This window comes from Myxocyprinus asiaticus, chromosome 41 (genome assembly GCF_019703515.2).
Source record: "Myxocyprinus asiaticus isolate MX2 ecotype Aquarium Trade chromosome 41, UBuf_Myxa_2, whole genome shotgun sequence".
Lineage (NCBI taxonomy): Eukaryota > Metazoa > Chordata > Actinopteri > Cypriniformes > Catostomidae > Myxocyprinus > Myxocyprinus asiaticus.
This window is the reverse complement of record NC_059384.1, coordinates 38477779-38505680: the sequence shown is the minus strand read 5'-3', so window position 1 is coordinate 38505680 and position 27902 is coordinate 38477779. Positions and strand designations below refer to the sequence as shown.

The 27902-nt window shown below is 42.3% G+C and overlaps 1 protein-coding gene and 1 long non-coding RNA gene across 5 annotated transcripts in view; one reads left to right on the top strand and one right to left on the bottom strand.

Annotated features, from left to right (window-relative positions):
- The window catches only part of cdh19 (cadherin 19, type 2), a 248357-nt gene that overhangs the window by 50340 nt on the left and 170115 nt on the right, over positions 1-27902 (top strand). For all 4 annotated transcript variants that reach the window (XM_051683042.1, XM_051683044.1, XM_051683043.1 and 1 more), the window contains exons 2-3: positions 22128-22448; positions 24018-24312. In XM_051683042.1, the coding sequence (XP_051539002.1) occupies positions 22260-22448; positions 24018-24312 (484 nt within the window). In that variant the 5' untranslated portion in view covers positions 22128-22259. The remainder of the gene's footprint in view (positions 1-22127; positions 22449-24017; positions 24313-27902) is intronic.
- Positions 1-27902, bottom strand: part of LOC127432194 (uncharacterized) — a 494148-nt gene that overhangs the window by 344133 nt on the left and 122113 nt on the right. The window lies entirely within an intron of this gene.

The window sequence follows — 27902 nt, the reverse complement described above, 5'->3', positions numbered from 1 at the left end:
GGAACACTATCCTATTAAATTACTAGAAGTTGTTGTTGCAGAAATGCACAGTCAAAATATTCTCAGTTGTGGATGCAAATCAAGGATTTTGGCAGATCTGACTTGACGATGACAGTTCTAAACTCTGTACTTTCAACACACCATTGGGGAGGTACAGTTTTACAAGGCTTCTGTTTAGGGTTTCAAACCAGAGGTTTTCCAAAGTTGCCTGTCTCAGCATCTGGAAGGACTGGAAGGAGTTGTTAATGTAATGGATGACATTCTGGTTTGGGGTGAGGACAAGGACTCACATGACAACAGACTGAGGAAGCTGCTAGAGAGATTCAGTGGCATTACTTGAAACTGTAAAATTGGCCTAACAGAAATAAGTTACATAGGACATGTGCTAATCAAGGACGGATTGAAACCTGACAGGGATAAACAGTGAGCAATAATTGAGATGCCAGAGCCACAGAAAAAAAAAAAAAAAACAGTCCTGCAGTGGTTCTTGGGCATGTTACAGTATTTAGCGAAGTTCATCCCAAATTTCTCAGAAGTAACTGCACCACCAATGAAGCTGCTGGAAGGAGAACTACTATGTTTCTCCTTCCAGCAGCTTCCTGAGTGGTGCAGTTGGGGGTGGTAAATTGGGAGAGTGAACAGAAAAATCGCCTAAAAATGCTAGTAAGTATTGCACCAGTGTTGAAATATTATGATGTGAACAAGCCAGTTACCTTGTCAGTTGACCAGCTCAGAAGGCCTGTGAGCTGTGATTCTTCAGGAAGGACAACCTGTAGCATACAGATCAAGATCACTAACAGACTGTGGATGGAATTATGCTCAAATTGAGAGAGTTGTTGGCAATAGTGCATGGTTGTGAGAATTTTCACCACACCTGTATGGGCGCTGTGTTCAGGTTGAGTCAGACCACAAGCCATTGGAGATCATATTCAAAAAGCCCCTCCATAAAGCCCTATCCAGACTACAAAGAATGCTGATGAGATTGCAAAAGCACACCCTTCAGGTGAGTTATGTTCCTGGTAAGGAGATGCACATAGAAGATGCATTGAGAAGAGCTTACCTACAAGATCACCACAGACAGGACAGCAGAGAAGAGAAAGTGATGGATGTGAGCTATATAGTTCACCAGCTACCTGTTTCAGAGAAGAAAAGAGAACAATTTCAATTGGCAACTGCAGAGGATGAGGAGCTGAGATTAGCCAGAGAAGCAATTCAGAGTAGATGGCCAGACTTATAGAGCCAATTACCAAAACCCATTCAGCAGTACTGGACTTTCAGAGAGGAGTTGACATATACAGATGGACTGTTGTTCAAAAACTAAAAACTGGTAGTATCAAACAAAATGAGAGGGGAAATGCTGGAAAAAAAAAATACATGAGGCACATATGGGCATTGTGAAATGTAAGGAACGAGCCAGAGATGTCTTGTTCTGGCCTGGTATAGCAAAACAAATTGAGGACATTGTCAGTAAATGTGACATCTGTAATAAGAACTAAAACAACAATCCCAGAGAACCCCTTGTGTCACATCCTGTCCCAGAAAGAGCCTGGTCAAAGGTAGGAGTGGATTTATTTCACTACAGTGATGCAGAATATCTTCTGTTTGTGGAATACTATTCCAAGTAACCTGAAATTGCTAAGCAAAGTGGAAGCATTTAATTGCCGTTCTAAAATCAATGTTTGCTGGACAAGGACTACATGATGAACTCTTTTCAGATAATGGCAGACAGCTGGTGAGTGTTGAAATGCAAGAATTTGCAGCCAGCTGGGAGTTCAGACATACAACCTCAATTCCAGGGTTTCCGCGGTCAAGCAGAGAGAGCAGTTCAAAAGATAAAGAATCTGCTGAAGAAACACAGGACAGTAACAGAGACCCATACACAGCTTTTTTGGAGTACAGAAACACACATTTGGATGGAGTAGGCCTTTCCCCTGCACAGTTACTAATGGGAAGGAGACTGAAATCAAAGATACCAGTGTCAAAAAAAAAAAAAAAAAAAAAAAAGACTACTGATGCCAAGAGCATTCAAACATGTATAAAGCAGACTCAGAAATAGACAAGCAAAACAAAAGTACTATTTTGACCATGGTACAAAGAAACCTGCAGTGGTACTCAACAAACACGAACAAGCAAGGTCTTACATTGTTGAAACACCACACAATCACATCTTCAGAAGGAATAGGAGAGACTTGCTGAAAACAAAGAATAAGTTGCTTCCTTCAACTCCAACTGAAACTGTTAAGGACATACCTGTTGTTTCTTCACCTGTAGAATTGGATCCAGAGCAAGAAAACAAAATGGACAGCGATACTCCTGCAAGTTCTTCAATTCCCTTGAGCATACCAAAAACTCCAGTGAGAGATGAACAATTTCACACAAAGAGTCACGAGAGAATGTCAAGATTTGGTAGACCTATCACAGTTCCTAGTAGGTACCGTGAGTAATAACTCATAGTGTAATAACTCATAGTGTCAGAGACTGTAAAGGGAAACTATAAAGAATACAAGAAGTTTCATTGTTATGTACTGTTAATGTTGTTCATATTATTATATTTTAAACAAACGGGAAACAATGTTGAAAATGTGTGAAAACCTCTAGTACAACATAAATTCAACTGTAACACTGGTCTAGGTGGGGATCGAACCCAAAACCTTTGGAACTACTGCCAAGTATTTCACACTCTGCCACTCAGTTGACATGGCTAACTGATGGCAAAGAGGCATGCCGAGTTTAGAGTCAGCACACAAGTGTGAGTTATCGTTTGAAATATAGGTGGCGCTGACTCCAAACTTCTCAGGTATCCTCAGGACATGATGTCAATTATGCATTCAAAAGACATATCACATTTTAATAAAATTCAATATGGCTAAGAGGCAATATGGCTGATATGGGAAAAATTGGTTTTGTTGGAATGACCCTAGGAATCCATAGATACCAACCTCATGATTTTAGGACATACATTATAGGTAAATATAATTTTTTTATATATTTCTTTGTGTGTACCTACAGATCATGGTTGTAATAAAACAAGTTTTGTTCTGATAGACAAAGCATTGCCAAGATATAGCGTCACTTCCTGTTTTATGTCGACCTCGATAACTTTGCATTGGCATAACTTCCGATTGGTAGCACATATCAAAATTCTGTTTGGTCAGTTCTATGCAGCTCGGTCTAGAGATTATTTTGAGAAATTGTCTGGGCAAATTGGAAAAAGTTTGAAGTACGTGAAACATTTAAACTTTAAATAACATAATCCAAGATAGTGGTCACTGTAACGGGTGGAGATTTAATGTAAGGGGTCCATTGGAATCATCAGGAGGCGAGTAATCAGACGTAAATTGCAGAATGCAGAATTTAGTTTCTAGGACAAATGATTCAAAAGATACGTTAAAAAAAAAACAACAAAAAAAAGTGCATTTTTGAACTGGTGGTGGCACTAAACATTGTGTCCTAGAGACCCCAAATTTGGTATGGGGCTATTCATGCCCCTTTCAGTGTATTTAAATTAAACCTGGAATTAAAGTTTTGAGATTTTCACTAATCAAATACTGTACAAGATGCTCTGTGGAACATTAACAAATAATGCTGGGATAACATGGTTAATCAGGTCTTTTATTTCAAACCTGTATGCTGATCAGAGGTGCCATCACATGTGTCAAAGTAGTATTGCACAATTTTTACGCCAAGGCGTATAACGCTAAAACAAGTGGGCTACCTACTATAAAAGCATGTTTTTTCAATTTTGTGTTAATTTACTGTATGTAAGCATATTATCACTGAATACTTATATATAAGTATATTTTTATGAATTTATTGTCTGTTACTTAAATCTCTTACTTTGCATATACATGTTACCAGGGGCACCTGCAGGATTTCATCACTGGGTACACACAGGTACCTGACCAAGTAAAGTAGCGTACCCTTACAGTCTAGGGGGGTCCGGGGGCATACACCCCCATAAGAAATGTTTAGCAAAACAACACAAAAGCGTTCAATTCTGGTGACTTTGAGAGAAGCATCTTTATATTTTCTTCAGCATGTGAACTAACATTTATGTAACTATTTGTTATAAAGCATTTCTAAAATACTTGTTCACATGACAGCACTAGTTGAAGATACTCAAAGTTACCTCTCAACTGATTGTAAATAAATATCCACTTTATTCAGCACTCTGCTTCTGTTATTCAGTTCTCTGTGTTCTAAATTATCCTGTTTTACTGCATGAGAACAATCTCACCTAAATCTCACAGGGGGCTATTTGTCTCAGTTCTTACCTCTGGTTTTATTCAGATGAATTTTTTTATTGTGTTGGGTTCGAGTCCACCTTAGACGAGTCCGAGTCAAGTCCAAGTCTTTAAACAATTGTGTCCGAGTCCATAACAGGCAGAGTCCAAGTCGAGTCCGAATTAATCTGTTCATGAATCTGAATTCAAATTGTAATCATAAACTCAACATCAACTGTCAATACATCAACTGTCAATATAAATGTAACAAAAACACCTCTATATTTTATTAGTTTCCTGCTGAACAAACTTCAAAGTGGTTTCAGAATGAAAGCATATGCTTTAGGTGTATGAAGAAAAAATTTCTTGGTTACTGTTTTAACCTCCATTACCTGATGGAGGGAACAAGATATTGTGTCGATGTAGTGACACTAGGGGTCGCACTTGGGAGCCCCAAACACCTCTGATATTTGAGAAAAGGCCAATGAGAATTGGCGAGTGGAATTTGCATGCCTCTCCCCTGGACGTACGGGTATAAAAGGAGCCGGCTTACAACCACTCAATCAGGTTTGTGCTGAGGAGCCGAGACAGAGTCCTGGCCACTTCAGTGGGTAGTTCAGTGTTGTGGCAAGAGGGACACAATGTCTCGTTCCCTCCATCAGGGAACGGAGGTTACAACAGTAACCAAGACATTCCCTATCTGTCACTTACTCTGTTGTGTCAATGTAGTGACACTAGGGGTCCCTATACAAAATGCCACAACCAGCTGATCTGTGTTACGTGGATCGGTGGTGCAGGTGCAGGCAGGCCACTGCGTGCCTAGTAGCAAGTGCACTCGGCCCCCATGTAACCTTCCCAATGCCCCACGAACGTCGCATGGTCCCTTGTACCCCAAGGGGTGGGGTGGGGGACAAGATGTACTTACAATGGGAACAGGCCGCGCCAGCCATTTCTGCCTTTTCTCTTCTTTTTCTCCCACAAAAATGAAAAATCATTCAGCTGGGGCCAGATGTATTCGTGTCGGGGAAGGTGTTCTTTTTCCCCATGGAGAAAAGACACCACAGAGACCACATCCTGCCTGAAGGGGAGGTTAACATTTGGAGAATACGTCACATGGACTTACCAACTGGAAAGTACCACATGTAGAAAGAAACCCCCATGGTAGGTCCTACCTGGAGGGGAGGAACTCTACAAATGTGGCGACTGGTGGCAGAGCAGGCTCTGCCCAAGGGAAGACACGGGTTTGCTGTCAGGGAAACCGTATCTTGGAAAATACGTCACATGGGGTTACCCACAGGCAACCAACACAAATGGAGCACCTATCCCAGTACAGGGCATACTAATGCAAGTACTGGGCCTGGCATTGAATTTCTCTGCCGAATTCGCCTGCCTCAGGGCTGAGGAGGAAAGACATCCAAGGTTCACCATTCCCGGGAACTCACGTGGGCGACCAAGTCCAGCTCCATCCCGAGAAAAGAGACGCTTTTCAATGGGGAGAGCTTGCTCTTTCCCAGTTGACCTGAAGCCCCAGTCGGCTGAGGTGTCTGAGCACCAGGTCCCTGTGTGCACACAATAGATTTTGAGAGTGAGTTAGAATCAGCCAGTCATCGAGATAATTGAGGATGCAGATGCCCACTTCCCTTAGTGGGGCAAGGGCTGCCTCTGTGACTTTCGTAAAGACAGTCTGAAGGGGAGGACCTTGTACTGATATGCCTGGCCCTCAAAGACAAACCAAAGGAACGGTCTGTGTCGAGGCAAAATCGAGACATGAAAATCAAATCAAATCACTTTTATTGTCACACAACCATATACACAAGTGCAATAGTGGGTGAAAGTCTTGGGTGCAGTTCCGAGCAACATAGCAGTCATGACAGTGATGAGACATATACCAATTTAAAATAAACAGATTTACACATCTAATATACACATAATTACACACATCACAATATACAAATAATAATATACAATGTACAGTATACAATACACACAATATAGAATATTGTACAGTATACAATACACAATATAGAATACACATTATACAATAAAAATTGTATATATAGTATATATAAAATATACAGTAGGTTGTATTGTACTGTATTGACATTCAGGCTGTCAGTTGATAGTCAGTTGCCAGTGTGTTGTTAAGAGGGAATATAATTTATGACAGTCCAATGTGAGATAATAAGATTAATAAAGTGCAGTGCTGATGTATTTGATCATGAGAGATCGAGTTCAGAAGTCTGATTGCTTGGGGGAAGAAGCTGTCAAGAAGTCGGCTGGTGCGGGTCCTGATGCTACGATACCGTCTGCCTGATGGTAGCAGTGAGAGCAGCCCATGGCTTGGGTGGCTGGAGTCTCTGATGATCCTCCAAGCTTTTTTCACACACCGCCTGGTATATATGTCCTGGAGGGAGGGAAGTTCACCTCCGATGATGTGTCTGGCAGTTCGCACCACCCTTTGCAGGGCTTTGCGGTTGTGGGCGGTGCTATTGCCGTACCAGGCAGTGATGCAGCCAGTCAGAATGCTCTCTACAGTGCTGGTGTAGAACCATGTGAGGATGTGGCAGTTCATTCCAAACATCCTCAGCCATCTCAGGAAGAAGAGGCGCTGATGAGCCTTCTTCACAACAGCCTCAGTGTGGACGGACCATGTGAGTTCCTCAGTGAAGTGGACACCGAGGAACTTGAAGCTGCTGACTCTCTCCACCGGTGCTCCATTGATGGTGATGGGACTGTGTTCTCTGTCTTTTCTCCTGAAGTCCACCACAAGCTCCTTTGTTTTGCTGACATTGAGGGAGAGGTTGTGCTCCTGACACCAGCGTGTCAGAGTGTGCACCTCCTCTCTGTAGGCCGTTTCATCATTGTCAGTGATCAGACCTACCACCGTCGTATCATCAGCAAACTTAATGATGGCATTGGAGCTATGTGTTGCCACACAGTCATTTGTGTACAGGGAATACAGGAGTGGGCTGAGAACACAGCCCTGTGGGGCTCCAGTGTTGAGGGTCAGTGATGAGGAGATGTTGCTGCCCATTCTAACCACCTGGCATCTGCTTGACAGGAAGTCCAGGATCCAGCTGCACAACTGCCAGACACATCATCGGAGGTGAGCTTCCCTCCCTCCAGGACATACTAAATACCAGGCGGCGTGTGAAAAAAGCTCGGCGGATCATCAGAGACTCCAGCCACCCGAGCCATGGGCTGTTCTCACTGCTACCATCAGGCAGGCGGTATCGCAGCATCAGGACCCACACCAGCCGACTTCATGATAGCTTCTTCCCCCAAGCAATCAGACTTTTGAACTCTTGATCTCCCACAATCAAAATACATCAGTACTGCACTTTATTACTCTTACTCATATCTCACTGTCATAAATTATATTATTATTATATTATATTCTCTCTTAACAACACACTGGCAACTTACTATCAACCGACAGCCTGAATGTCAATACAGTACATTTTATATATACTATATTTACTTTTTTATTGTATAATGTGTATTCTATATTGTGTGTATTGTATACTGTACAGTGTATGTTATTATTTGTATATTGTGTTATGTGTATATTAGATTTTAAATTGTGTTGTAAATTTGATGTTTATTGTAAATTGGTATATGTCCCATCACTTTCACAACTACTATGTTGCTCGGAACTGCACCCAAGAATTTCACACACTATTGCACTTGTGTATATGGTTGTGTGACAATAAAAGTGATTTTATTTTATTTTATTTTGCTGAAAAGACAAGCATTGCATGCTGGTGTACTGGCGTCCCACCAGGCTTTTAAACTAGCTTCACCAGCTTCATCAGAGAGACCAAGCTGGTCACCAAGCAAGGTTTTGCTGGTGAAAAACATGGCTATGCTGGTCCATCAGCTAGACCGAATCCAAACCAGCACTAACCAGCATAAACCAGCCTAGACCAGCATGGGAATTACATGCTGGTTAAGCTAGTCTTTTCAGCAGGGCCTAACAATAACATCCTGCGAATCATCTCGACAGTATCAGTTTACGTGTCATGACTGTTTACATCCAGCTATTGCTCCATTTTACTCCCACAGCTGTCTCAGTACTTGCTCATTGTGTCTATAATTTCTCCCACGATGAGCACAGAGTATCGGAAATCCAATAAACAGAATATCCATAAAACTAATATCCTGCTCACTCCCCCTGGATACAGTTACCTGGCTAAGCCTCACCTGATATCCTGGGTACTTGTTTTGCTGCTATCTATTGCAGCAGCTTGCATACTAAGATAATTGAATTTCATGAGACTAACACCTTTGAATAATTGGTTTTTAAAGTTATTGGTCCATCACCACTGCTTGTGGTTCTTGCGAATTGTCCTCCAAATTCCCTGTCTATTTGTCCATCTGTATTATTGCTTGATGATTTCAACATATATGAAGATACTGATTGATCTGCTGTCCATAAGCTCATGTCTGTGTTTGAGTGTTTTAATTTAGTACAGCATGTTAATTCCCCACACACTCTCATGGCCACACTCTAGACCTAGTCTGTATCACTGATCTAAGTAATGTCTTGGTGCCTGGTTCTCAGATTGGACTGTCCAGCCATTAATTTATTAAATTCAGTTGTGAGATTTCCCTCCCCATGCCAAGTCAGAAATATATTATATCCTTCCGTAACCTGAAAATATTGATCCTGTATCCTTATCTGTATGGGAAGAAGCTTGTACAGATTCAGAAATCACTGAACTTACCTGTCCCACTGACATCCTCACTAGATACAACACATCCATTTCTAATGGCCTTTATGTACATACCCCTCTTAAAGGAATAGTTCACCAAAAAAATTTAAATTCTCTCATCATTTACTCACCCTTATGCCATCCCAGATGTATGTAACTTTCTTTCTTCAGCAGAACACAAACAAAGATTTTTAGAAGAATTTCTCAGCTCTATAGGTCCATAAAATGCAAGTGAATGGTGACCAATATTTTGAAGCTCCAAAAATCACATAGGTCAGCATAAAAGTAATACATATGACTCCAGTTGTTAAATCAATGTCTCCAGAAGCGATTGATAGGTGTGGGTGAGAAACAAATCAATATTTAAGTCCATTTTTATTACAAATTCTCCTCCCTGCTCAGTCAGCCTCCACTTTAATGTTCATATTCTTCTTCTTGTGTTTTTGGTGATTCAAATTCTTCAAGTATACACCCCCTACTGGGAAGGAGGAAGAATTTCTAGCAAAAATTTACTTAAATATTGATCTGTTTCTCACCCACACCTATCATATCACTTCTGAATATATAGATTTAACCACTGAAGTCATATGGATTTATTTTATGATACCTTTATGTGATTTCTGGAGCGTCAACATTTTGGCACCCATTCACTTGCATTGTATGGACCTACAGAACTGAAATATTCTCCTAAAAATCTTAATTTGTGTTCTGCAGAAGAAAGAGAGTCATACAATTCTGGGATGGCATGAGGGTGAGTAAATGATGAGAGAATTTTCATTTTTGGGTGAACTATTCCTTGAAGAGTAGACTTGTCCCCTTGACTCATTCATCTCCCTGGTTTACATCTGAACTTCTCACTTAGAAAGCTGCTGGATGTCACCTTGAGTGCCTTTTTAAGAAAACTGGTCTAACTGTACACTCAGCCGCCTACACTGACCATGTGCAGACATACAAATCTGCATTCATTGATACATACTATTTATTCCTCATCAATAATGCCTCCTCCAGACCCAAAACACTACTTTCCACTGTCATCAAACTCACCAACCCACCTGTGTCTGTTATTTCTGATTCTGCTGTACTCTGCGAGTATATACTGTATATATATATATATATATATATATATATTACACACACACACACCGATCAGTCACAACATTAAAATCACCTGCCTAATATTGTGTAGGTCCCCCTCGTGCCGCCAAAACAGCGCAAACCTGCATCTCAAAATAGCATTCTGAGATGCTATTCTTCTCACCACAATTGTACAGAGTGGTTATCTAAGTTACCATAGACTTTGTCAGTTTGAACCAGTCTGGCCATTTTCTGTTGACCTCTCTCATCAACAAGGCATTTTCGTCTATAGAACTGCCACTTACTGGATGTTTTTTGTTTTTGGCACCATTCGGAGTAAATTCTAGAGACTGTTGTGCATGAAAATTCCAGGAGATCAGCGGTTACAGACTATGGTCTGGCACCATAAATCAATGTCTTCAGAATCGATTTGAAAAGTGTGGGTGAGAAACAGATCAATATTTAAGTATATTTTTACTATAAATTCCCCTCCTTGCTCAGTCAATCTCCACTTTAATTTTAAATTTCACATTCTTCTTTATGTGTTTTTGGTGATTCACATTCTTTATGCATACGCTCCCTACTGGGCAGGGAGAATAATTTCTAGCAACAATTGACTTAAATATTGATCTGTTTCTCACCCACACCTATCATGTCAATTCTGAAGATATGGATTTAACCACTGGAGTCTTATGGATTACGTTTATGCTGCCCTTATGTGCTTTTTTTTGAGTGTCCAAATTTTGGCACCCATTTACTTACATTGTATGGACCTACAGAGCTGAGATATTCTTCTAAAAAAATAAAATTTGTGTTTTGCAGAAGAAAGAGATGAAAATATGTGTATGTGTTCCAGATGTGCATGAAGAAAAGTCATACACATCTGGAATGGCATGATGGTGAGTAAATGATGAGAGAATATCTAATCAAGAAATCTAATCTAATTGCTCCTAATCTGTGGAACTCACTACCTCTTAATCTTTGCAGTATCTCCTTTTTTACTGTTTTCAAGTCTAAGCATTTTGACTGACCATCTCAGATGTAACAGTTACTTTATGGTTTGCTGTCTCTGATGTTTTGTGTGTGTGGGCAGGTTTGGGTGGTTTACGAGGAAATTTTTTTAAGTTACAAACTGGTAATTACAAGGGTATTATGGTATAAATGTGGTTTATGAGGACATTTCTAGTGTCTCCATAATTCAAATCACTTAAAAATCATACTAAACAATGTTTTTTGAAAATGTAAAAATGTGGGGGGAGTCACGTGATGCCATGCGAGGATCGGATGTGTGAATGGCAAGCTCTGCGCACTTTGCTAATTTAAACACTTTTAATTATATAAACCGGTGAGATTCGATACACTCTGTTCCATAACTGTTCTAGAAGGACAATATGTCGAAGAAATCAAAATCCTCAAGCTCTGGAGACATTAAAAGACACTTAAGTGCTCATGCTGACACCCCCGAGCGGGCCGCGAGCCAGGGAGATGATTTTACCAGAGAGATGCGGGAAATGCAGGAAGAGATGCTGGGCATGTCGGCAATGCTGACGAAGGTCGTTGCTGACTTGGAGGATCTTGCTGTTATACGTCAATCGATCACTGCCATGGAGGCAAAGTTCTCTGATGTGGTTACAAGAGTGGGGGATGTCGAGAAACGGATCGATTATCTGGAGTCATCGGAGAGGGAATTATCTACTAATCCGCTAGCGACCAAGGTGGATTTGGAGCATCTCTGGGCAAAGTTGGAGGACATGGAGAACCATAGCCGGTGGAATAACGTCCGTATTGTTGGAATTCCTGAGGCAGAAGAGGGTCAGGATATTTTGAAATTCCTGGACGGGCTCCTTCTGAATCTGCTCGAAATAACAGGCCATAATCTGGAAATCGAGCGAGCTCACAGGGTTCTGGCTCATAGATCCATAGAGGGAGGCCGGCCCCGATCAATTCTGGACAAATTTCTGAGATCATCTGATAAAGATATTGTGTTACGCGAGGTGAGGAGTAAAGGAAGGCTTTCTTGGAAAACCACAGCATTTTCTTGTTCCCAGACTTTGCGAATTCGACAAGAGAGAAACGTGATCGATTCAAGGAATGCAAGAAACTTTTACATCAATGGAAGGTCACTTTTAAACTGATATTCCAGGTCAAATTAAGAATAGATGCTAAGGATGGCCATAAAACATTCACATGCCCACAGTAAGCGATGTCCTTCATAAAGTCAATGGAGTAAGTCATCGTGTGGTACTCACGTTGCAACCAAGTGGACCGAATCACTGAACATTCGCTTGACTGTTTGATGATTCTGCACGCTCTTTTTGTGCTGGTTCCACCTAGCGGCTGGAGTTTATTTTGTAGAGCAACACACCTTCTGGGTGGTTTTGTTGATGAATCTACATGCTCTTTGTGCTTATTACGCCTATCGGCTGGAGTTTATTTTGTGGAGTATTTCTGGTAAAGTCATTGGAGTGATTAAGTCATTTGCTTGCACTCATGTTGCAGCTGAGTGGACCGGCTCACTGAACATTCATTTGACTGTTTGAAGAATTTGCGTGTTCTTTTTGTGCTGGTTCCGCATAGCAACTGGAGTTTATTTTGTAGAATAACACACCTTCAGGACAGTTTTATGGATGAAGCTACATGCCCTTTGTGTTTATTCTGCCTATTGGCTGGAGTTTGTTTTATAGATGATCTTTTGCTGTGTAATTCTGTCTCACAAAATATGTATAGAAACACTGGACATGAGCAATCCAACAGCAAGGTTGTCACGGGGGCTCTCGTAGGCATGCATGAACTGTTTGAGTCTGGAGGGATGGATGCCAGTTGGCAGTCGAGTTTTCGGAGAGACTCGCTGCCGGCCCAGTACACATGCTAACTAAGAGCCCTGCTCTGGGGTAAGTGCTCCACATGTGGCGGTTCCCTGTAAGGTAACCCCATGCGATGTATATCTTCTGCTAATTCGTTTCCCTGTTGGCAAACTGCGTCTTCCTTGGGCAGAGCCCCCTCTGCCACAGTCTCCATGTTTGTAGTAACTCCTCCCCCATTGGGTAGGATCTACCATGAGATTTCACCACATGGTAGGCAAGACCATGTGACGTATTTTCCACTTAAATATCCCCCCTCTCTTTGGGTGAGGTGTGGTCTCTGTGGTGTCCTCCCCTTAGGAGGGACACCCCCCGACTAGACCTGACGGCCCAGTTGGATAATCCCCCTTGTTTTTTAGGGAGTGGAAAAAAAGAAGGGGAAAAGAGGCCACGACTGAGTTAGCCTGTCTCTACCTTTTGGGTAGTCGACTTGTCCCCAAAGGGCCGTTCGACACTCATAACTATGTTGGGGGAGGTTACGTGTCAGCCTGGTGTGCTGGCTACGAGGCACACAGTTGTCTGCCCGTCACACACCGCCAGTTCATGTAACACAGTTCAGCCAGTTGCAGTGTTTTGTATAGGGACCCCTAGTGTCACTACATCGACACAACATCAAGTGAGTGACAGATAGGGAACGTCCTGGTTACTTGCGTAACTTCCGTTCCCTGATGGAGGAAACGAGACTTTGTGTCCCTCCTGCCACAACGCTGAACTACCCGCTGAAATGGCCGGACCTTGTCTTGGCTCCTCAGCATAAAACCTGAATGAGTGGTTGCATACCAGCTCCTTTTATACCCGTATGTCCGGGGGAGTGGCATGCAAATACCACTCGCCAATTTTCATTGGCCTTTTATCAATGACTAGAGGTGTCTCAGGCTCCCAAGGGTGACCCCTAGTGTCACTACATCGACACAACGTCTCGTTCTCTCCATCAGGGAATGGAGGTTACGCAAGTAACTAGGATGAACTTCCTAACCTGTCGCCTGAGCAAAAAAAATCTCTTGATTCTGAGATAACTTTGGAGGAGCTTGGTGAGATAATTAAGGCCTTGCTTACAGGCAAGGCTCTGGGGCCAGATGGCTTTGCCACTGAATTTTTTAGATTTTATGCTACAGAACTGGCTCCACTTTTGCTAGAAGTTTATACAGAATCTTTTAAGAATGGAAAGCTTCCGCCAACCATGACACAAGCCTGGATCAGTCTGATTCTTAAAAAGGACAAAGATCCAAGCGAGTGTAAGAGTTACCGTCCAGTTACTGATCCAGCTAGATGTTAAAATATTGTCAAAAATGTTGGCTAACTGATTAAGTAAAGTTATGACATCACTTATACATATAGATCATGTGGGGTTTATTTGGGGCTGTAGCTCTTCTGATAACATTAGGCGTATCATCAGTATTATGTGGTTAATGGTGAATGATCAGACTCCGGTCGCTGCCATCTCACTTTACACCAAAAAGGTGTTTGATATGGTAGAATGGGATTATCTTTTTAAGATTTTGGAAATGTATGGGTTCGGGTACAGTTTTATTGAATGGATTAATTTACTTTTTAGACACCCGGTAGCAGTGGTACAAACAAATTGATTAATTTCAGATTATTTTACTCAGTATAGGGGCACCCAGTAGGGTTGCCCTCTTTCCCCATTTTTGTTCTGTCTTGCCCTGGAACCATTAGCAGCCGTGATAAGAAAGGAGGATGATTTTCCAGGGGTGATGGCGGGAGGGGTGGTGCATAAGCTTTTGCTTTACGTAGATGATATTGTATTATTCGTCTCTGACCCCACTAGATCTATGCCTTGCCTCCACAGAATTGTTATTTCAGGATACAGAGTTAATTGGTCTAAATCCGAAGCTTTGTCTCTGACAGCGTACTGGCTGTCTGGCTTTTCAGCTGGGCACCTTCCAGTGGCTCAAACGGCATTAAGTATTTGGGTATTTTATTCCCAACAAATTTGTGTGATTTAGTTAGAGTTAAATTTGACCCTTTAATAAAAAGGTTTTCGAGCGATGTGGGCAGGTGGGCTTCATTACATTTAACTATGATTGGGAAGATTAATGTTATTAAAATGAATTGTATTCCAAAATTCATCTATCTGCTACAATCTCTCCCTATAGATGTTATTCTCTTATTTTAAGCAATTTGATAGCATTGCGAAGTCATTCATTTGGAATTGTAAACGTTCCAGATTACATTTCAGGAAATTGCATAGGCCGATTGACAAAGGTGGGCTAGGCCTACTCAAGATTTTATTATTATGCATTCTGTCTCAGACATTTGGCTCATTGGTCGCTTCCACCTGAGAGAGCCCCTCCCTGGTTTTGTATTGAACAGGAAGTTCTTGCCCCTATTTCACTATTGCAAATCCTTTCTATCAAACTAACCAGAGAAGTTAAGTTACACCCCATTATGTCGCATTTGCACTCGGTATGGACAAAAGTGTCCAGAGTGTACAGGCAGCAGCTTGTAAGACAGGGGAAACTCACTTCTAGCACCTGTACAATCATCACTGGTGCCCCCCAGGAATGTGTGCTCTCCACACTACTCTTCTCCCCGTACACCAATGACTGCATCACCAAGGACCCCTCTGTCAAGCTCCTGAAGTTTGCAGATGACACCACTGTCATCGGCCTCATCCGAGATGATGATGAGACTGCATACAGCAGGGAGGTTGAACAGCTGGCTATCTGGTAAAGTCAAAACAGCAGGGAGGTTGAACAGCTGGCTGTCTGGTAAAGTCAAAATAACCTTGAGCTGAACACGCTCAAAACGGTGGAGATCATTGTGGACTTTAGGAGAAACACCCCAACACTGACCCCCCTCACCATTCTAAACAGCACTGTGGCAGCAGTGGAGTCATTCAGGTTCCTGGGCACTACCATCTCACAGGACCTGAAGTGGGAGACCCACATTGACTCCATTGTGAAAAAGGCCCAGCAGAGGTTATACTTCCTTCACCAGCTGAGGAAATTCAATCTGCCACAGGCGCTGCTGATACAGTTTTACTCAGCACTCATTGAGTCTGTCCTCTGCACTTCAATAACTGTCTGGTTTCAGCTATGAAATCAGACATCAGAAGACAACAAAGGACAGTTCCCTATCTGTCACTCACTCGATGTTGTGTCGATGTAGTGACACTAGGGGTCACTCTTGGGAGCCCGAGACACCTCTGGTCTTTGATAAAAGGCCAATGAAAATTGGCAAGTGGTATTTGCATGCCACTCCCCTGGACATACGGGTATAAAAGGAGCTGGTATGCAACCACTCATTCAGATTTTCTCTTCAGAGCCAAACGGTCATGCTCACTGAGATGGATACTACTGTTCATTCACCTCTGCTGGATCTGACGGCGCATTCCAGCGGCTTCTCCCCCCTCTGCACTGGTGCACGGCAGAGAATGCCCCTGGGCGCTTCGGCAGAAATAAAAGAGTATATTTCTCTAAAAGAGTATATTTCTCTAAAAGAGCGGCACACACGGAATGTCTTTTTAAAGACGCATCTTTCTAAAGATGCTTTTCCGATTGTGTTATTCCTGGTTGCGCTCGTTATCTCTCGCCTTCTGATGGTCACGATCACTGTCTTTTGTGTCTGGGCACTGCTTACACGGAGACAGCGTTTGTGGATGGTCATGTTCTCATTGCGAGAATATGTCCATGGCAACGTTCCGGTCGCGGCTCGCCTTCATAAGAAAGCAAGCCACCCCAGAGGCTCCCCGCCTCAGTCCTTTTACCCACGGGTATGAGGCCAGTGCGGCTAGCACTGGGGGCAATTTGGGGACCCCAATGGGACCACCTTCGCCGGGTATCCCCCCGCAGACCTCCCATTCCCCAGCATGCTCGTCTGCCCCGATCGGGCTTCCAGATGAGTCCGCCGGCTCGTCTCATGGCGAGTTCGACCTCTTATTCGGAGCCCGCGAAAGTGATGAGCTCTCGAGCACAGCATCGAGAGCGGGCTCGTCCAGTCGGAAGCCTCAGCTGGGCTCTGAGCGATGGAGGTCACGGCGCGGTCTCTCGGGCGGACGATGGCCACACTAGTGGTCCAGCAGTGCCACCTTTGGCTCAACCTGGTCGAGATGGGCGAGGCCAACAAGACACAATTCCTTGCTGCCCCCATTTCCCAGGCGGGTCTATTCGGCGACACTGTCAAGGACTTTGCCCAGCAGTTTTCGATGGTGGAGCAGTAGGCAGATGCTAGCTGGCATATCCTGCCCCGGCGCAGCTCAAGATCCCGCACCCGTCTACTCATCGCCAAGGGTGTCCCCCTGCGTTGACTGCACCAGCTCTGCCACAGCCCGCACCTTCGGCCCGGCGTGGAACCCACCACAGGAAGCAGACGCCACCCGTCTCGCGGCCGCCCAGAACCCGTGAATGGCTTCAAAGTGCCCTTGAGACGGGCGACCCAGGGACAACGAAACCCGCTGCTCTTTTTGTTACTTTTTGCATTTAATTGCGCTGCATGCCCAAGCGGTCTCCCGCCCCTGAGCGCCCAGCTGTGGCACAAATCTGCCCCCGATGTGACAGTCTCCACGTGTCATGAGGACAGGCCTCTTCCTCCCCCATCCCAGGCTGTTCCTGGGGTGGTCACAAGGAGCCAGGTAAGTGCTTCGATGTCCTTAGACTCAGTCCAGCCACGACGTGGTGTGGCACCTCGAGCTCCGCCCCGCCGCGAGGCCCCACCTGCCGGTACGTCCGATGACGTTGTCCCTTTGGTCCCCCTTGCGCGGAACTTGGACGCATGGCTTGCGCTTTCCAATCCGTCGTGAGGACTGGTCCGGACCGTCCGACCCGGCTGTGCGATTCACTTCGCCGGGCATCCGCCCAGGTTCAGCGGTGTCCACTTCACCTTGGTGGAGAACGAAAACGCTGCTACCTTGCGCAGAGATCGCTAACCTCCTACGGAAGGGCACGATAGAACCTGTCCCTCCAGCCGAGATGAAGAAGGGGTTTTTCAGCCCCTACTTCATCGTACAGAAAAAAGGCGGTGGGTTGCGGCCAATCTTGGACCTGTGAGTTCTGAACTAGGCTTTACACAGACTCCCATTCAAGATGCTGATGCAAAAATGCATTCTGGTGAGCGTCCGGCATCAAGATTGGTTCGCGGCGTTAGACCTGAAGGATGTGTACTTCCACGTCTCGATCATTCCTCGACACAGACCCTTCCTGCGGTTTGCATCCGAGAGTCAGGCGTATCCGTACAAAGTCCTCCCCTTCGGCCTGTCCCTGTCTCCTCTCATCTTTACATAGGTCGCAGAGGCTGCCCTTACCCCGTTAAGGGAGGTGGGCATTCGCATTCTCAACTATCTCGACGACTGGCTAATCCTAGCTCATTCTCGAGACATGTTGTGTGCACACAGGGACCTGGTGCTCTCACACCTCAGCCGACTAGGGCTTCGGGTCAACTGGGAAAAGAGCAAGCTCCTCCCGGTTCAGAGCATCTCTTTTCTCGGTTTGGAGTTGGACTCAGTCTTCTTAACGGCACGCCTTATGAACGAGCGCGCCCAGTCGGTGCTGGCCTGTTTGAAGCTGTTCAAACAGAAAACAGCGCTTCCACTGAAACTTTTTCAAAGGCTCCTGGGGCATATGGCATCCTCGGCGGTGGCCACCCCGCTCGGGTTGATGCATATGAGACCGCTTCAGCACTGGCTCCAGACTCGAGTCCCGAGATGGGCATGGCGCCACAGGACACGTTGCGTGGTCATCACGTCGGTCTGTCACCATCTTTTCAGCCCTTGGACCGACCTCTCGTTTCTACGGGCAGGTGTTCCTCTAGAACTGGTCTCCAGGCACGTTGTGGTCATGACAGACGCCTCCAAAATGGTCTGGGGTGCTGTTTGCAATGGGCACGCAACCGCCAGCCTCTGGACGGGTCCACAACTGCATTGGCACATCAACTGCCTCGAGTTGCTGGCAATTCTGCTTGCCCTGCGGAGGTATCGACCATTGATCCGGGGCAAGCACATGTTAGTTCAGACAGACAACACGACAACGGTAGCATATGTCAACCGTCAAGGCGGTCTGTGCTTTCGTTGTATGTCACAACTCACCCGCCGTCTCCTCCTCTGGAGTCAGCAGCACTTCAAGTCGCTGCAAGCCACTCACATCCCGGGCAACCTCAACACTACAGCGGACGCACTGTCACGACAGGTTACCCTCAGGGGAGAGTGGAGACTCCACCCTCAGGTGGTCCAGCTGATTTGGAGTCGATTCGACAGGCACAGGTGCACCTGTTCGCCTCCCAAGAATCCTCCCCACTGCCCGCTCTGGTACGCCCTGACCGAGACTCCCCTCAGCATAGATGCGCTGGCACACAGCTGGCCCCCTGGCATGCGCAAATATGTGTTTCCCCCAGTGAGCCTGCTTGCACAGACCCTGTGCAAGGTCAGGGAGGACGAGGAGCAGGTCGTCCTGGTACAACGCTGAACTACCCGCTTAAATGGCCGGACCTTATATCGGCTCCTCAGCATAAAACCTGAATGAGTGGTTGCATCAGCTCCTTTTATACCCGTATGTCCGGGGGAGTGGCATGCAAATACCACTCGCCAATTTTTTACAAACTGCTTCTGCCATTTCATTCCTCTGAAAAAAACAAAAAAACAATTGCACTGTACATAACAGATTGTATTAGATTTGCACTACCCATGTGTATGTGTGTATGTATGCATGTGTGTGTCTGTACGTATGTGTATAATTAGTTTAATTTTTTATTTTTTATTATTATCTATGTCTTGCTGCTGTTTTTGTATTGTTGTACACTGGAAGCTCCTGTCACCAAGACAAATTCCTTGTATGTGTAAGCATACTTGGCAATAAAGCTAATTCTGATTCTGATTCTGATTATGGGAGGAAGATCTAAACTTTGTATTGGAGGAGGGAGTGTGGGCTAGGATTCAAAAAATGTCAAGTCTACATCTAGAGATGCAAGGGTGCAACTTATGCAATTTAAGATTTTACATCGATTCTATTGGACCCCCTCTAGATTGTATAGGTTTGGTCTGAAAGACACATCCACCTGCTGGCGATGCCAATCAGAAGATGGGGACACAACCCAAGTTTTTTGCTGGTGTGTTAAGATCCAAGAATTTTGGTTGAGGGTTCAGAGTTTTACATGTAATGTATTGGGCACTCAAATTTCATTTTGCCCCAGGCTCTGTATCTTAGGTGATGGGGCAGTCATTAATATGGGGGATAAATACATAAAAAATTGGGTCCTAGCCAGTGTTATGATCGGCAGATAGATTGTTCTTAGGGGATGGAAGTTGGCTGGAGCGCCCTCATTTCAAGAGTGGTGCACAGAGATGGGGAGGGTGAATTTAGATTCATTAAATACAAAAATGGGGCAGTTATCTGGCCTTATCGGAGGGCTCTCGGAGAGGGGCAGTGGAGAGAGAAGTGTAGTTTAAATGTGTTTGATTTTTCTTTTTTATATATATTTGTTTCTTTTACTTTTTTGTGTGTGTGTGTGTGTGTATACAACAGGAATATTTGATGATGGTCAGGGTGGGGTTGGGGATTGGGAGGGGGAAAGGGAATAATGGGGTTAAATGTTGATTCTATGAATATGTGTTCTGCTTTTCTTTGTCAGTTGTGTGAATCAATAAAAAGTGTTAATCAGAAAATGTAAAAATGCAGAAAGTTTTTTGTGAGGGTTAGGTTTAGGAGTAGGGTTAGGTTTAGAATCTATAGTTCATACAGTATAAAAATCATTATGTCTATGGAGAGTCCTCATAAAGATAGCCGCACCAACGTGTGTGTGTGTGTGTGTGTGTGTATGTGTGTGTGTGTGTGTGTGTGTGTGTGTGTGTGTGTGTTTGTAGTGTACCAAATTCATTTTTATTTGTATAGCACTTTTCACAACACATAGTTTCAAAGCAGCAATACGGAAAATCATGCATTAACAGAAAATTAAACTGTAATATATATAAAGTCTTAGAGTCACCATTGTGTTAATTGTATAAATGAAATATGCTAATTGTAAATAAACAATAATATTGTATAAAATAAATAATATTATATAAAATTAACTACTTCTTCTTCTTAATTCTACTTCCCAGCCCCACCCCCTTGCTTAAACATTGTCTGTCTACTATTTCTGTCTGCTTTTATCTCTCACTTCATCAACAGTATGCTTAGCACTGGTATTGTCCCACTAGAGCTAAAAACTGCAGCTGTCCAGTTTTTTAAAAAACTTGCCTGGCCCTTCTGACCTGAAAAATGATTGGCCTATTTCGAATCTCCTACTTCTGTCTAAATTGATGAAAAAAGTTGTTGCCTCTCAGCTACAACCCTATCTTGCCTCCCATAATCTTTTTGAGTGTTTTCAGTCTAGTTTCTGCTCACTCCATAGCACAGAGACTGCATTTATTAGGGTTGTTAATGACCTTCTCATGGCCGCAGACTCTGGTGCCCTCACTATTCGAGGTTCTCCTTGATATTAGTTCTGCATTTGACACCATCTCAGTTTGCATACTGTTTCTGTACTGGCCCTGTTTCCATCCCTCAGGGTTCTGTTCTTGGTCAGCTGCTTTACATCACCTATATTCTCTCCCTTAGCCATATCATTTGCCAACACGGACTTAACTTTCACTGCTATGCTGATGATACACAACTTTACATTAGCTCCAAACCCTCCACCCCCTCCCCTACCAGCTCATTAGTGGTGGTGATTTTGATTCATTTCAGTTACACAATTCTTTTGCTTCCATTCACCAAAAAGATGAATTCAGATTCATTCATTGATTCGTTCACTGCCCATATTTTCAAGTTACACCTTTGCACCTGCAAATAACCGTGTTTTAAGAACAACCCCAATTCCAAAAAAGTTAGAACAGTATGAAAAATGCTAATAAAAACAAAAAGTAGTGATTTGTAAATTATATTCACCCTTTTCTAAATTGAAAACATTACAACTACACATTATATGACGTTTTACCTTGTGAATTTCGTTTTTTTTATTTTTATTTTTTAAATGTACAGTAATTTCAAATCAATTTCAAATCATATACATGTAATTTCAAATCATATACATGTTCGGGATTTTTTAAAGTGACCTTGAGTTTGTAAAAAGGTGCTATATAAACTTATTATTATCCTTTAGTTGTTTGTGTTTGTGAGGGGCCAGTAGTTCATGACGACTACTCAGCATTCTTAATTATATTCTGTATTTACTTCAAATGGAGTATTTGTGTACTGCCAGAACAGTTCAGTTTAATGAAGTGTTGTCACTGTAACATTCTCTTTGCTGTTTCTCAACAACAGGATGAAAATTTTCCTTTCATTCTAATGGAGCTGTGCCTTACATGCTGTTTGAGTTTGTCTGCAATCTGGGCGTTACCATGACACTCAGCCCCAACATTTAATGAAACACTCATTCAGAAGAAGCTTTCAACAATGGACAACTGTTCTGTTTTACATATGCTCCTCACACTCTCCATCATGACTGGTCAGCTTGGGGGCAACCTGCATGAGATCAGGTCGAGTCAAACCTCTCACAGCTCTCATCTGAGAGTAAGGAGAGGCTGGATTTGGAGCCAGATATTTGTTGAAGAAGAAGATCCGACACCGAGAAAGATTGGTCAGGTACAGCTGGAGCAAGAACTTGATTCATAAATGGGCCTATATGTCTCCTTTTCAGAACTGTTCATTTGCATAATTAACCACTTTACAAACATGTTAATTTCCTTACTCAAACGCATACTGTTTAAACAAGATTAATCACTACATCCACAAAATATATGTAATATTACAACTTACATCTGCACAGACAATAAAGCAAATGAACAGGTGAACTTAAGTTACACACTAGTCAGAATGCATAATTTGCTTTGTGAATATGCTGTTTCCGTAAAAATTTGTTACACACAATGCAGTATCCTAAACTGGATAAAACACAGACTATTAATATTAGTCTCTAAAGCTGGAAGAATTCAGAATACAGTTACTTAAAACATAGCTAATACTCATTAATAAAGTATATTCACTATACGTATGCTATTATTTCAGGATCTCAGGTTTTTAGGACAGTTGTATTTTGCATGTATCTTTTATATGTTTGATTCATGTTTAAATTACTATAAATTTGTATACATTTTTCTAAATGTTTAAATATTTGATTGAAGTTTGGTCTGTTACAGTTCGCCATGTTTTTGTCATTTTACACATCATTATCAACTAAAATATGTTAATTGCATTTTCGGTGATCCGACCACATTTGGTCAGCTGAGATGCATTCCTGTTTCCACCTGGTGTAACCATGTGTCACAAATGCATCTGCTGTGACCACTTGTGTTCAAATTTCGAGGGAAGGGTCTCTGATTTCATGAAAACATACATCAGTCACTATGTCAGTGTGTAACTGCATAATAATAAATTGAAAAAAGACATAAAAGACAAAAAAAATCGCTGAAGAAACGGCACACTGTTTCTCCCAGATGCAGCTGTAATTTGATCTAAGCATAAATGCAACATTTCGAGATGTGTGTGCTTGTCATCTAGATGTTAATAATAGACACACTGAAGAAGTTCCGTGAAGCTCTTGTGCTTGTTAATATTTATTTTTCTGATTGGATGGTTATTTCCTTTTAAAGTCGCACATAACCAGCAAAGTTTGAACTCTTGTTTTAGCGCAGTGGTTGATTGACAGGTGAGATGTGGTGCTTCGCTGCTGTCCGGGATGCTTTCAGGACTGATTACCATTTCAAACCTCAAATGCCATATGGTCAATTGCATTTTTGACTACCTACTGTACGTATGTGGTTTCAGTGATCTGTTCACAAAATGTTTTTGACCCCGTTTCCACCTGTATTTAGTGCTGACCACTTGTGATTGGGTGGAAACAGGGTCTTAGTTACAAACTTATTACAGTAGTGTCCCAACTTAACTTTATGTCCCAACTTAAAAGAGGCTGCATATGGGTGAGAAACAAAAGTGCCCATATCTTCATTTTATGTTAAAAAAAGTACAAAAACATTAATGTGCCACTCTGTAATTTAGCCTCTGGATAACACTTGGTTTGTTTCAGCGGCTAAAGAGCAATTTGCAAAATTATGGCTTGCAAGTGAACTCTCAAAATGAACTTTGTTAAGCACACATAAATCTCAGTTTTGCTTCTCCTGCATAATAATATTCATCTTTTTTATTTGTATTTAGCTGAAATCAGACTACGACACAGGGGACTTTACTATAAAGTACATCCTGTCAGGTGAGGGAGCGGGTGAAATCTTTATCATCGATGAGTACACGGGTGACATTCACACTCTTCATTGTCTGGACCGTGAGCAGAAGCCGTTCTACATACTACAGGCTCAGGCCATCAACCGCAGGTCCAAACAGCCCGTAGAACCTGAATCAGAGTTCATTATCAAAGTCCGGGACATCAATGACAACGCTCCAGAATTCATCAATGAGCCCTACATATCAAGCATCCCAGAGATGTGTCCTACAGGTGTGCTGACCACTACTGTTCAACATACACATAAGAATTAATTACAATCACATTCTATAACCGAAGTGGCTAAAACATTTTTTAGGACTCACCCTTGAATATTGAGTGCAGTTGATATTTGCTGTACAGAAACATAGTTGACAATGTCTGTTGTGCCATTGACATGAGCTGTTTTTTACATTTACATTTATGCATTTGGCAGACACTTTTATCCAAAGCGAATTACAGTGCACTTATTACAGGGACAATTCCCCCAGAGGAACCTGGAGTTAAGTACCTTGCTCAAGGACACAGTGGTGGTGGCTGTGGGGATCGAACCAGCAACCTTTTAATTACCAGTTATGTGCTTTAGCCCACTACGCCATCACCACTCACATCAACACTGTTTTTGCTGTTAATCACAAATGTTAGAAAAGGAGACATTATGAAACATGGTAGAAAAAAGAGGTTAACACCAACCTGGCCATCTACCAACCTGGTCTCATAGAATCACGTTACATTCACCTACGTTTTTGCAATCTGATTTTTACATGGCTCATTTGCCCTCATCAGATAAGCTCTTCCATCGCAATTATCATGTTATTCAACAGAAGTGGCCACAGCAGCTCACTATTTTTTTATATTTAATGGCACCGGTGTGGTTCATTCTAATGTTTTCTCACCTAAGCAGACCCTAGTGTGAGGCTGCCTCCACAAAGCAGCCACTGCATACCTATGGTACAGCTCCTCTCATCTTAACTTTCCACACAGAGTGGTCCCTATAGCATGAGGCTACCTCTGCATTAGGGAGCTGCTCTGGCTTTACGTCACTTGAGCTTTATTACAGCTTTAATTTAAGGTGAGGTAATCAAAAAATTAGCAATTGTATTCAAACCTTATTCCAACATTTCAACCAGTGCATGGGTTTGTAAGGTTTGCACATAGAACAGGGACAGACAAATAGACTTTACTTAATACACTGTGTAGTGGGTGTCCTCAAAATTTTAACAGGTTTTTTTATTCCATGCATAACATCACCTTGTAATAACATTGGCTGCTATATCACTGTTACAATCACTGTTAACAGGTAACAGGCAACACAAAGCTAACTGAACTGTTAATATTAAATTGTTTGCCACCAGCTTATAATAAACCAAACACGTTACCATGAGATGCATGGCTAGATGTTCCAATAGTTGAAGCAGTCAAAAAGTGGCTTGGTGTTCAGGAGTTGTTAAGATGAAGGCCCTCGTGAGGGGTAACGTCATTGACCATGATGCTTGGCATTGAGAAATTGTTTTAAATAATTATTACACTATTCAGTGTTGTAAATTATTTCTCAAGACTTCAAGCATACTGTTTTAATGCATTTATATTAAAAAAAAAAAAAAACAAAACCAACCAAAGAACAAAAAGAAATACAGCTGCAAGTGGCCATTACGGGGCCAAGCACCAACATGGCAACTACTGCACAACACTAAACACAACTCAAAGATATCACAGAGCCAGCAGAGATCCCGTCACGTAGAGGAATCACAGCCGAGCATACCTGTTACCATAATCAACTTTATATTCATGTAACTTTTCAACAAAGGGGAAAATAATAATTTGCTTGGGGAAAAACCCAGCAACCATTCAGTAAACAGAATTAAAAAATGTCTGATATGGCAAGCATTACACCATAGTAAGCATAACACATAGCATGAATATGACACAACTCCAATTTCAAAAAAAGTTGGGACATTATGAAAAATGCTAATAAACACAAAAAGTAGTGATTTGTAAATTATATTCACCCTTTGCTAAATTGAAAACACTACAACTACACATTATATGATGTTTTACCTTGTGAATTTCTTTGTTTTTTAAAATGTACAGTAATTTCAAATCAGAAGATTGCAACACGCTCCAAAAAAGTTGAGACAGGGGCAATTTAAGACTAATAACAATTTGACGAGTTAAAATAACAAGGCAATGTGAAACAGGAGATGTTAAACAGGTGAGGCAATCATGTCAGGAGCCTCCAAAAACAGCCTAGTCCTTCTTTAGGCTCAGTCTCATCTTAGATGGAAAGTAGAACAGTAGAACCGTGTTTTTTGGTCCGATGAGTCCACATTTCAAATAATTTTTGAAAAACACAGCCATCGTGTACTCTGGCCCAAGGAGGAAAAGGACCATCCAAGCTGTTATCAGCATCAAGTCCAAATTCCAGTGTCTGTATGGGCCAGGGGTGTGTCAGTGCCCATGGAATGGGAAACTCGCATATCTGTGAGGGCACCATTAATGCAGACAGATATGTACAAATTTTGGAGCAGCATATACTGACATCCAGCGCCGTCTTTTCCAGAGACGTCCCAGAATTTTCAGCAGGACAACTTCAAACCACTTACCGTCCAAATAAGCAGAGAGTACGGGTGCTAGATTGGCCTGCCTGCAGTCCTGACCATCTCCAATTGAGAATGTGTGGTGCATTATGAAGCACACAATACGGCAATGAAGACCCCATAGAATTGTGCAGCTGAAGACCTGCATAATGGATGAATGGTGGAAAATTACACTTTTTAAACTTAACAAACTTGTGTCTTCAGTGCCTAAATGCTTAATAAGTGCTGTTAGAAGAAATGGTGATGTTTCACAATGGTAAACGTTCGACTGTCCCAACTTATTTGGAGTGTGTTGCAATCATCTGATTTGAAATTACTGTACAATTTCAAAACAAATAAAAAAAAAACAAATAAAAAAAAACAAACAATGAAATTCACAAGGTAAAACATCATATAATGTTTAGTTGTAGTGCTTTCAATATAGCAAAGGGTGAATATAATTTACAAATCAATCCTTTTAGTTTCTATTAGCATTTTTCATACAGTCCCAACTTTTTCAGAATTGGGGTTTTACAAAACACACTACTTCACAAGTCACCAAAAAAGTGACAAAAACAGAAAAGTTTCACAGGTGCTAAAGAGACATACCAAGCTGAGAGTCAGCAGGTTTTGAATAACATTTTTTATTTAAAATGGTGGTGTGCTGATATGGCTGATATCAAACACAACAGAAAGAAAGATCAACCCAGTCATGATTTTTTTTGCAATTACTCAAAGTTTTTCCAGTTGCCCAAAGCTGGTCTTGAACCGGCAACCTTTCAATCTCCACAGCACACAGGTATGGTGCACCTTACTGCTGGACTACAGGTGCTGAAAAAACATACCAAGATGAGAGTAAGCATGTTTTAAATTTCAAGAGTATTCAAAAGGGTGGAGTGCCAATATATCTGATATCAAACACAGCAGAAAGAAAGAACAGACTGGTCATGATGTATTTATATGATTAGCATGCTATCTGATTAGAATGTTAAACTAATGTTGCCTATGGATAGCATTGTGATCAAATAACCTTACAAATGTGTCGGTTAGCATACTAACTGATTCTCAATCACTCCTATATATATCAGAAGAACAACACTAAGACAAAGAAGAACAAGAAGTATACTTGAAAACAGAAATTGTCTGTGATTAAAACCTGCAAATATTCTGTAAACACAATACAAAGATCTCCAGTACAATATAACATCAACTCTAACACAGGTCGTCCTGGGAATCAAACCCATGACC